A 12,223-nucleotide genomic window follows, 5' to 3' on the forward strand; every position below is an offset into this window, starting at 1 on the left:
TAAAAAACGAGATAAAAAAAAAAAAAGTGAACTTTTGATCAGGGTCATTTATGTTGTTTCTGTTGTCATTATGATTTAAAAAGAGTAAACACAGTTGTTCGATAATAAATGGCTTCACCCAAGCACTAACAATGAGTGAAAGAGAGGTTTTTCATTCATATTCTCTGGAAAATGGCCAAGAAATCATAAATTCTGCTAAGGTATGTAAACTTATGAGCACAAGTGTACCTCACCTATTGAGAGAGAGAGAGAGAAGATGAGAAAAAAAATCCAGAAAATCACAGTCTGATTTTTAAAGAATTTATTAGCAAATTATGGGGGAAAATAAGTATTTGGTCAATAACAAAAGTTCATCTCAATACTTTGTTTTACTGTGGGTAATGAAAGTATTCAGACCCCCTTAAAATTTTCACTCTTTGTTATATTGCATCCATGTGCTAAAATCATTTTAAGTTATCTTTTTCCCCACATTAATGTACACACAGCACCAGGGATCATTTTGCGATCATTGTCATGTTGAAAGACCCAGCCACGTTTCATCTTCAGGCCTTGCTGATGGACGGAGGTTTTCACTCAAAATCTCACGATACATGGCCCCATTCATTCTTTCAGTCGTCGGATCAGTCGTCCTGGTTACCAGCAGGCACAAATCAGTACTTTGTGAGCGACATTGATGAGTCAAAAGTAACTATTGCTGGTTTGAAAAAGTAACTAGTCTTATTACTCTCCCGGGGTAACGCATTACTTTGCTTGTTACTCAAAATGCCGGAATTTTGGAGTAACGTGTTACAAAGTAACAATGCGTTACCGGCATCACTGCTTGTATGTCTTCCATTTTCTAATAATTGTTCCCACAGTTTATTTCTTCACACCAAGCTGCTTACCTATTGCAGATGCAGTCTTCCCAGCCTGGTGCAGGTCTACAGTTTTGTTTCTGGTGTCCTTTGACAGCTCTTTGGTCTTGGCGATAGTGGAGTTTGGAGTGTGACTGTTTGAGGTTGTGGACAGGTGTCTTTTATACAGATAAGGAGTTCAAACAGGTGTTATTAATACAGGTAACAAATGGAGGACAGAGGAGCCTCTTAAAGAAGAAGTTACAGGTCTGTGAAAGCCATAAATCTTGTTTGTCGGTGACCAAAAACTCATTTTCCACCATAATTTGCTCATGCATTCTTTAAAATCAGACAATGTGATTTTCTGGATTTTTAAATTTATTTATTTTTTTATTTTATTTTTTTATTTCCCCCCCGCCCTTATTTTGTCTCTCATAGGTGAGGTATACCTATGATGAAAATTACAGGCCTCTAATCTTTTTAAGTGGGAGAACTTTTTTTTTCAATTACTAAATACTTTTTTGCCCCAATATAGCGTTAAACTCGTTTTCACCATTTCAGCTGTCTGGATTTTTTTGCTGTAGCTAAAACCAAGGCTGAGTACGCACTTGAGCTTTCTGGCGTGAGTCGTCCTTCCCCCACTGTATAAGTACTGAGAGCCTTCATTCCATCAGTGGCTATCCAGCGCAATTGCGAGTTACTTAGTATTAATAACTTGGCCCATTTCAACCAATACAGCATGCGGTTAGCAAGCAAGCTATGCCTATAAACCGAAAAAGGCATCTTCCCGGAAGTGTTAGGTGTTTTGTGTTATTTGGGCTACAGTTTCTCTGATGTGTGGACCAATGCACAGCGCATGGAGCGAGGCGTTGGAGAGTTGGATGATGCCCAAAACCCGTGAGCAAGATAATGGGATAGTGAGCTAGCCGATAGCGGTCTCGCGAACCGGCAGCTGGACCATCCAATTCGCCGCTGTCTCGCTCCGTGTGCCGAGCATGGGTTCACACAACAGAGACACTTCAGAGAAAGTTAACTGTTTATTGCGGCGTGGTGGTCTAATAATTCATCACTGCCTCGCTTTGTGTGTGGCTCTGCATAAGAGATATTTCATGGAAAGTTAACTGTTTATTAAAAACACCGGCACACGTTATGTAGCTTGTGGCTCACAGTAGAGACATTTGAACACATACCGTCCGAATGTATTTGAGGGACAGGTATAAGCCAAGCGAGGCGTGTTTTCAGCGCATTCAACGTACCCGTCCGCAGAGTCCGACAGCTGGTAGGAGGTCTCTATGTTTCACAATTTGGGAGCCTAATTTTCTATACTCTATTTCTTGCGTATCATGCGGACCCATATATAATACACATCCCAAAGTTGACCTCAAAATTCTGGAAAACCCTTCTACCGACACCGAACAAAAATATAAACGCAACACTTTTGTTTTTGCTTAGATTTTTCGTGAGCTGGACTCCAAGATCTGAAACTTCTTCTACATACACAAAAGGCCATTTCCCTCAAATATTGTTCACAAATCTCTCCAAATCTGTGTTAGTGAGCATTTCTCCTTTGTCGCGATAATCCATCCCACCTCACAGCTGTGGCATATCAAGATGCTGATTGGACAGCATGATTATTGCACAGGTGTGCTATAGGCTGGCCACAATAAAAGGCCACTCTGAAATGTGCAGTTTTATCACACACACAATGCCAGAGATGTCGCAAGTTCTGAGGGAGCGTGCCGTTGGCATGCTGACTGCAGGGATGTACACCAGAGCTGTTGCCCCTGAATTGAATGTTAATTTCTCTACCAAAAGCTGTCTCCAAAGGCGTTTGAGACAATTTGGCAGTACATTCAACCGGCCTGACAATCCCAAACCACGTGTAAGCACACCAGCCAGGACCTCCACATCCAGCATGTTTACCTCCAAGATCGTCTGAGACCAGCCACCCGGACAGCTGCTGCAACAATCTGTTTGCATAACCAAAGAATTTCTGCACAAACCGTCCGTCTCAGGGAAGCTCATCTGCATGCTCGTCATCCTCATCGGGGTCTCGACCTGACTGAAGTTCGTCGTCATAACCGACTTGAGTGGGCGAATTCTCACATTTGATGGCGTCTGGCACGTTAGAGAGGTGTTCTCTTCACGGGTGAATCCCTGTTTTCACTGTTCAGAGCAGATTGCAGACAGTGCGTGTGGCGTCATGTGGGTGAGCGGTAGGCTGATGTCAATGTTGTCGATTGAGTGGCCCATGGTGGCGGTGGGGTTGTGGAATGGGTAGGCGTATGTTATAGGCAATGAACACAGGTGCATTTTATTCAGAATCAGAATCATCTTTATTTGCCAAGTATGTCCAAAACACACAAGGAATTTGTCTCCGGTAGTTGGAGCCGCTCTCGTACAACAGACAGTCAATTTACAGAACACTTTGGGGACATAAAGACATTGACAAAAAACAATTGTGCAAAAAGATGCAGAGTCCTCTAGCACTTAGAGCAGTTCGAATGACTAATATTGCAATAGCCCGGTGCAATGACCATTGTGCAAAGGGCGCTGATACTTCAAGGAGTGTATGCGGTGTAAAGTGACGAGTAGTGCGATCATCTGGGACAATGTTGGTTGTGCAAATGTTACAGATACTCCTCAATCAGTGTGCAAATGGAGCAGATGCTACTCTGGCATGAGTGGCCAGTATATGCAAATAGTGCAGCATGGCGAGACAACCACAGTGAGTGCACGAGTAATACATAATTGGCCCCACCGAAATGTGACAACGAACTCAAGTAAAAAAATTTCCAGCTTGTTGTAATGGAATTATAGGTTAGGTGTTTAAGAAGTTGATCGCAAGAGGGAAGAAGCTGTTGGAATGTCTACTAGTTCTAGTTAGTGTTGATGGGTAGCGCCTACCTGAGGGAAGGAGCTGGTGACCGGGGTGCAGACGGTCCGAGAGGATTTTGCACGCCCTTGTCTTAGTTCTGGCAGCGTGCAAGTCCTCAATGGTGGGTAGGGGGGTACCGACAATCCTTTCAGCAGTTTTGATTGTCCGTTGCAGTCGGAGTTTGTCCTTTTTTGTAGCAGCACCAAACCAGACTGTGATGGAAGAACACAGGACTGATTCGATGACCGCTGTGTAGATGTGTATTGATGGCATTTTGAATGCACAGAGACCCCGTGACGAGATCCTGAGGCTCATTGTTGTGCCATTCATCCATGACCATCACCTCATGTTCCAGCATGATGAGGCACGGCCCCATGTTGCAAGGATCTGTACACAATTCCTGGAAGCTGAAAACATCCCCGTTCTTGCAAGGCCAGCATACTCCTGGGACATGTCACTCATTGAGCATGTTTGGGATGCTCTGGATCCTGGATCGGCGTATATGACAGCGTGTTCCGGTTCCTGCCAATATCCAGCAACTTTGCACAGCCATTGAAGAGGAGTGGACCAATATTCCACATGCCACAATCAACAACCTGATAAACTCTATGGGAAAGAGATGTGTTGCACTGCGTGAGGCAAATGGTGGTCACACCAGATACTCACTGGTTTTCTCAACTCCCCAAGCCCCACAATAAACCAAAACTGCACATTTCAGAGTGGCCTTTTATTGTGGTAGGCCTAAGGCACACCTGTGCAATAATCATGCTGTCTAATCCGCATCTTGATATGCCACACCTGTGAGGTGGGATGGATTATCTCGACAAAAAAAGAAATGCTCACTAACAGATTTAGACAGATTTATGAACAATATTTGAGGGAAATGGCCTTTTGTGTAAAAGTGTTGCGTTTATATTTTTGTTCAGTGTATGTATAATGCATTTTTACAATGCATGAGGCGGCACGGTGGCCGACTGGTTAGAGCGTCAGCCTCACAGTTCTGTGGACCCGGGTTCTGTGTGGAGTTTGCATGTTCTCCCCGTGCCTGTGTGGGTTTTCTCTGGGCACTCCGGTTTCCTCCCACATCCCAAAAACATGCATTAATTGGTGACTCTAAATTTCCCGTAGGTGTGACTGTGAGTGCGAATGGTTGTTTGTTTGTATGTGCCCTGCGATTGGCTGGCAACCAGTCCAGGGTGTACCCCCGCCTCCTGCCCGATGACAGCTGGGATAAGCTCCAGCACGCCTGCGACCCTAGTGAGCGACCCTATATACACTAGTATTGTAGATAGATTTCTTCCAATATATTAATGGTTAAATTATCACTGTATCATGATGTGTTAATGTACTTTTGTATCTTGATTTATTCCCGTCCCTAGTCTGCACTATGGGAAAGTATATGGACTGCTAGATCAAACTGAACTGTTTCTGTTTGTGCTTACTATAGTCATGCATACTTACATACATATTTTAAACTTGCATGATGATGCTTGGTGCTAGGCTTTGTTGAGGAGCATCATGTTGATAGTAAAATGCTCAGGTTGTCTGGTCTGCAGTTTATCTACTGAACTGACTGGTTTACTTTACAAAAGGCTATGTGTCCACATTTTGAAAAGAGCATTTAGAAATATAATATGTATTTTCTCTTTTTTGTAGACTTTGAATCCATTTCGACAGAAGCAGCTGGAGATTGAAGATTTTAGAGTCTACTGGGATACAGAATGTGAAATGCTGGCAAAACTTCCTGTTAATCAGATCCAGGTTAGATTGTATTAGTTAAAACACAGTTTGTGTATCCTGCGCTCATGTCATATGAATCCTCAACCCTGTCATCAAAGGTGTTGGTATAACAGTGCGTTAAAGTTTTCAGCTGTTGGCTTTGGTTGGCACCATGCCAGAGATAAAAAATGATACGTTTAGCGGTTTTACACCATTTTGTATCTGTTTGGTATTCTCAGATCAGTATACGTCTATAGCCTAATTCTTTATCTAACCATGCAGGAAAAAGAAAAAGCAGTTTTGAAGTTGAAAGAAATAACATCCAATTTCTGCATCTGCTCCGAAAATAAATGATTTCTTGGAACATTTCACACCCAGGGATCTCATTTGATGTGTGTCCTGCGTCTCAGATGCACAAAAATGAGCAGGGATGCATAAAGTACGATCAATCTGCGTCTTCGGACACATGGCTTAGTACTCTGGCGTGGTGCTGGAAATCCGTTATATGATTTTTTTAAACAAAATATTTTATTTATTTATTTATTTTTGGGGGGGAACGAGACAGGACTCTAGAGTGTGACTAATTTGGTTTCATATCTGACCAAATTTCTGAATGGTGCGGCAAAAAAAAAGCAGAGCGCCGTGTAGTGTCCGAAAGCTGTTATGAATGAGCTCACTATATAGTCCACTATACAGTGCAACCCTGCATGGGAAGTCGTGAATAGTGAGTGAGTGAGCGTTTTCGGACACAGCCCAGTCTCTGCTTATATTGCACCACACCGCCAGTAAACAACAGTGGCCAACTCTGGAACTAACAGACTTTGTCAATACTGGTTTAAGTGCCAACTGGAAACTATTTTTGGACACATGTACTGTCAAGACAGTCCTTTACTTTCGATATCCGTTAAATCGGGGTTTAGTGTATGTATAACTAACGGGTGCCATCTGTGGCTATTCACCAGAATTATGGGTACCTTAGTAATAATGGCTCGGTCAAATTAAAAAGGAATATATTTCTACATACACGCACACACGCATGCATATATACACACGCACACACACACAGTTGTGATCACCATTATTGGCACCCATGAAGTTTAAGTACTAAATGTGCAATATCTCCTGAAGAAAATGAATCAAGTGAAACAACATTTTTTAAAGAGAACTTGTTTGATACAAAAGAGCAAATGATAAACAATATTTTATGGACAGATGAAACAAAAATAGAGCTTTTTAGCAATGCACAGAACCAGTATGTTTACAGATGGCGCAATGAAGCCTTTAAGGAAAAGTACACCCTGGCAGCAGTCAATCATGGTGGAGGATCCATAATGCTGCAGGGCTGCTTTTCTGCATCTGGTACTGGTGGCCTTGACTGTATCACAGGTATCATGAAATAATAAAATTATGAAAAGATTTTAGAGTGAAATGTCTTACCCAGTGTAAGAAAACTTGGTTTGAGGTGTAGATCATGGGTCCTCCAGCAAGACAAAGACCCAAAGCACACATCCAAAGCACACAGGAATGATTGAAAAGGGAAAAAAATCCAGTTTTAAAATGGGCAGCAATGAGTCCTGATCTCAGTCCATTGACATTTTTTTTTTAAACACTCTTCTGTGGTGTGTCAAATTTACAATAAATGCTTTTGGCCTCTTGTGGGTCTTTAACTTATAATTAAGTACAATACATTTGTATTTAATCTTTAAGAGTGATTTGTTTTTTAACTTTTATTATATATATATAACTTTTATAATAAATTTAATTGAATCATTATTTCAGTACATTTTCTTCCTGTATTTAAGCACAGTGTCAATGTTCCATTTGTGCATAATGTTACAATGGCTTACAATAACACTAACTAAACTTTTAGGAATAGAACCTCTGTTTTGTTTCACACTACTACGCTATGGTATTTTAATGTTGGTCATGATTATGGAGAGCTAAGTGTTATTTTAGATGGTACTTGTAAAAAGTTTGACATCCACTGATGTAAGACCTTGCATTTATAGGTTGTTTTTAATGCTAATTTGGAATGTCCCTACTTTTAGAATACACAGTTTTTACTTTTTTTCTGCTTTGGGAATGTGCAGGAAGCAATGACCCAATGTATGAAGACGAGGGAACACCAATATATCTTTGAACCAGTGTGTGCCTCCGTATTACTTAGAAGAAATGCCTCCAAGGAGCCTCTGAGGTTCCGACACACCCCACGGATTCAAGGCCACATTCAGCTAGAGACCATGTCCCTACGCTTATCTCAGGTCTGTATCATTATACTACCTATGTAGGTATATGTGCTACACGCTTTATTTTGAAATCTAAAAAATCTCAATGTGGAATATGTGAAAGCTGACAAACACACTTCACAATCTTCAAAGTTTAATTGCTGTAGTGATGTAATATTTGAATTGTTAAATAGATAATGAAACAATTCACATAATAGTAGGATGGTCGGAGTGTAAATATTTGATCTGAATTCCTTGCGACTGTATTTGTCAGACAGAGTTACTTGACAGTAAGTCTCTTAAGGTGTAATATTTTTACTTTGTTCTTGTTACACTGAGATTTTAAACCACTGTTTTGTTGTGTTTACTTGTGCGATTGCCTCTGGAATGAAATGTGTGTTCTCTTAGGTCCAATACCAACAGATCATGGCCTTCCTTAAAGAGGTATATCGCCGCGAAAGGGAAATGCTCTACCGAAAATGGAGACCTAACAGCCCCGTCTCTGGAAAGTAAGACAGAGCTCAGCCTCTGTGGGGGAAATCACCAAATCAGCTATGCAAATATATAGTGCTTTCTAAATGTATTTAAACGTTCAACATTTTCTCCTAGCTGCAGACAATGGTGGTTGTTTGCCATTGAGGCAAACCTAAGTGAGATCAGGGAACAGCGGCGTCGGGGAAGTTGGACCTTTGCCCTCCAGCGGGCACGAGATCTCCAAACTTACACCAGCCTGTACTTCCGAAAACTCAAAGGAGTTCCACTAAGCCTCCAAGAAGAGGTAGTATACAATAACCAACAGTGCTCTATAATGTCGGATTAGCTAAATAATTCTAACGTAAGCATTATAACTCCTGAAGAAATTACAGGAGACTACAAAAGTCAATTACTCGGTTGGCATTTGTTTGATACGTTGTACAAATGTTTATTTGTACCCGTGCTTCAAAAAAAGTGTCTTTTATGTGATACGGCCGTTGTGCTGTTAACAGTATTTTGTGTATGTACTTGTCTTGATCAATTAGAGTGAGATTGAGCGTGTAGAGGAGGAGCAGACATTGGAAGAGCTACAGAGTCTCCGCGAAATCGTCCATGATTGGTTTCGAAAACAGGAAGAGATTGTTGAGGTGAGATGAGATGACTAACACAAGAATTCACAGATTTAACAAAATAATTTGGTTTTCTTACAAAATGTTTCCACTTCTCTTAAACCTTTTCTTCTTAAGAGTTTAAATTACGGCTTGTTTTTCTTCTCACACAGAATGTCCGAGAGACCAGCAGTGATCCCCAGCCCTGTTCACCCACGACATTGATCCCCAAGAGTGGGAGCTCTGGTATGATCCAGTACCTGCAGTCTTGGTTTCCAGGCTGGGGTGGCTGGTATGGAGATTCTCTGGACCCAGACAGAGGTCCCGAGGTGCTTCTCCCAAGCCCATCCTCCTGGGATATTCTGGGTGAGAGATGCAGTTTATGGCTTTAAATCCCAGTCAATGTCACCATGCTTACCAATGAAGGAACTGACTACTGTCATCCATCGAGAAAATTGATGTCAAATATGAATCCATTGAAGTGAAAACATAGTGTACCATTATTTGTAGAGCTGATTGCAAATGACTGCTGGTCCTGATTTTGTTTTTATTCTCCAGCTGAAACAGATAATTTGTTTGACCCCCTGGAAGACTCCCACACTCTGAACACATTTACTAGGCGAGATTACCTGTTTGCCAGGCTGGAGTTCTCACTGGAGAAAGGTGTAGTTACTCTCTTTCATCAAGACTCTAAAGACAAGATGCCACACGAGAGTGGAGTCATCCAGCTCGAGGTTTCCGGTAAGCGAAAAATGTGAATTTGAAGAGACAATGCCACTTATTCTTTTCAGGGTTTTGTGCTAGCAAAAGTGTTTGCGAATTGGGCCATTGAGTGGATGCCGTATCTATGGACATCAAGAATGTGAACTAACACTGTACCGATGTAACGCAAACTCAACTTAATGATCCAACTCAACTGTAGTTCTGATTAAAGGTAGAGTATGCAGTTTTCAGACTGCTAGCAAGATTTAAATGTAGCCTCACTTCAATCCCTGCCCCCATCCCCTCGTATCTCTTCCCAAAGAACCCTCCCCGCTCACTAACGCATGTGCATGCCACACCAAGGCATTACATTGCTACATTCTTACATTGCTAGCATGACTTATTCATGACGTAGTACTGCGAAACATGAAATTACAGGTTTGATGTATTTTTTTAAATGTACAATCAATTAAAAATATTAGTTGATCAGTTTACCTGACAACCCGGTGAGAACGGTGATGTAGGCGTCAGTGGTGGTCCAAAACCCAGCCATATGCATCCGTCCACGTATATGACACCACTGTTATACATGTTCACCCTTGATTTGTCTTGAGCTGTCCAATTCCTGCTTTTTAACTTGAGTTCCTACCGTAGTTGAATCATCGACCAAGAAACTATAGTAGTTTCCTTTGTGAGAGATCGCGGTATGTCCCCGTGAGGCTGTTTGTGCGTGTTGCACGTGAGCAAATGATTGACACTATTTGGTCACGCCTTCTGCCTCTACAGTCTCTGATTGGCTATTCTTGTCGCACCATGACCAGTTGTAAAATGATAATGGAAATTAAACTAGAGTTATACTATTTGGCCAGAGAGGGGTAATTTTTCAACAGATCATATTAATAATACTCTACTGTCAGGTCAGACAGACAGCTTTGACATACTATATATGACAACATTTTTTTAAATGTTTTTTTTATTTTTTTTTTTATAACTACAAATTCTACCTTTAAGTGGAAGGACTGCATATGATTTTTCTACTGTATGCTTTTTGTTGTCTACACGTATCCAGTTTATTATCATATTTTATGTTACTGTAGTGGCTTTTCATTTTTTTGGCAAAATCAAATACAATATTTTTCTCGACTGTTAGCAGTGCTTTCTACCTTCTCTCTGAAAGCCCCCTGTCTGTGAAGGTGTTGCTTGATTGTAGATGTTTAAGATTTCCGCAACACCACCAAAATATGTTCATAACTAGATATAAATAAATAATAATGATAATAATAATTCTTTACCCAACAAAAGGATGCTGATGATCTACTGCTTTCGTTGGCTTTCGTGGTCCTTCAAATAAAACATTTTCGTACATTTTCAATTCACAAGTATGCGCACCTACACACACAATTGAATACATTCTTGTACTTCTGTGTGCTGTCATGTCCACAGAGGTGAAAGTGGTTGTGGAGTCTTTGCCTCGCTCAGAATCTTCTCTACTTTCTGTAAAGTTGGATGGTTTGTTTCTCAGAGACTTGACTACACACGACACCATCTTTCCGGTACTGGTGTCTCCAAAAACGGTAACCAATAGCTCATGGAGGAACCTGGCGGTATACAATCTGTCAAAATGTACTGTATAGGTTTTGTGCATTACATGTTTTGTGTCTTGCAGGACAAGGTTGTCATTACTGTTAACCAGACATCTGGGCAGCCCAGCAGCAAGCCAGGTAAAGCCTCTGTTTTGTAAACTTCAATGCTAACGTTTGCTTCTTTGATAAATTAAATGGACTACATAGTGCCGGTGTTTTGTGTTTGTATTTTGACACCTTTTGTTTCATAAGCAATTTTTGGTCACTTTTAGAATTGTCTTACCTTATTCTTTGGAGAAATTGTATGTTTTCACGTTTTGTTTTCTGTATTCTGTGAGTTGGGCATTTTTGTTTTTCTTGTTAGGGAGTTCAAATGCAGAGAGCTTTTCATCGCCAGTGTTTGAAATGCTTTATGAGCGTAACCCTGTAAGGTCTAAATTTGAAAGAAAACTGGAAGTGAACACTAGCCCACTGAACATCATCTACAATCCGCAAGCAATCAAAAAAGTGACAGAATTCTTCTATAAAGGACGAGTCCATTCCTCCGGTAAGTCAGTACTACATAGTCTATTCAACTTTAAACTTTTTGACTTGTACAAAAGTAAAGGAGTTCAATCAGTACTTCTACCAGTCTTACGTACGTGGGAAGTGTGAGTACTTTTGACACTCTGCCTGAAGAGTTACATGTGTGTTTATTCATGGATGCATCACCGCAGATGTTAGTCAGTGGCTCATTGTAGGTGATGGGGTTCTACACAGCCAACACCATTCTAAAAATTCATTTAAAAAATTACGCATATAAAAACACAAACACGACTCTATTATTTTAATCATGTGGCAATCCCTTTTTTATTTCTAGGTTTTGGCTATCAGTCTGAGTTAGAGCTGAAAGTGGCAGAAGCTGCCAGGAGACAGTATGACAAGTTAAAAAGGCAGACAAAAGCAGAAATCCGCCAAACTATTGATCAGCTGCTTGTTGGAGAATTTATTGTAAGTCAGATTAACTGCCAAGTGTTGTGACTCAAAAGGCAAATACATTATTTTAGTGTTGTTGTCTTGCTCTATAGGAAAACAGTAAGCGTTGGACTATGAAACTGGACATCTGTGCACCACAGGTCATTTTCCCTGATGATTTCCAGTCAGGGGATCCAATGTTAGTTATCATTGATTTAGGCAGGGTTTTGCTCACCAACTCTCAAGG

General features: G+C 40.9%; 1 protein-coding gene across 7 annotated transcripts in view; it reads left to right on the top strand.

Moving 5' to 3' along the window:
• vps13d (vacuolar protein sorting 13 homolog D) overlaps nt 1-12,223 on the top strand; it is a 116,219-nt gene that overhangs the window by 16,482 nt on the left and 87,514 nt on the right. For all 7 annotated transcript variants that reach the window (XM_061686772.1, XM_061686805.1, XM_061686775.1 and 4 more), the window contains exons 8-19: nt 5,368-5,472; nt 7,521-7,691; nt 8,064-8,164; nt 8,265-8,433; nt 8,675-8,776; nt 8,911-9,103; nt 9,296-9,478; nt 10,883-11,013; nt 11,106-11,160; nt 11,387-11,569; nt 11,882-12,012; nt 12,090-12,222. In XM_061686772.1, the coding sequence (XP_061542756.1) occupies nt 5,368-5,472; nt 7,521-7,691; nt 8,064-8,164; nt 8,265-8,433; nt 8,675-8,776; nt 8,911-9,103; nt 9,296-9,478; nt 10,883-11,013; nt 11,106-11,160; nt 11,387-11,569; nt 11,882-12,012; nt 12,090-12,222 (1,657 nt within the window). The remainder of the gene's footprint in view (nt 1-5,367; nt 5,473-7,520; nt 7,692-8,063; nt 8,165-8,264; nt 8,434-8,674; nt 8,777-8,910; nt 9,104-9,295; nt 9,479-10,882; nt 11,014-11,105; nt 11,161-11,386; nt 11,570-11,881; nt 12,013-12,089; nt 12,223) is intronic.

The sequence above is a fragment of the Phycodurus eques genome, chromosome 1 (assembly GCF_024500275.1).
Source record: "Phycodurus eques isolate BA_2022a chromosome 1, UOR_Pequ_1.1, whole genome shotgun sequence".
Lineage (NCBI taxonomy): Eukaryota > Metazoa > Chordata > Actinopteri > Syngnathiformes > Syngnathidae > Phycodurus > Phycodurus eques.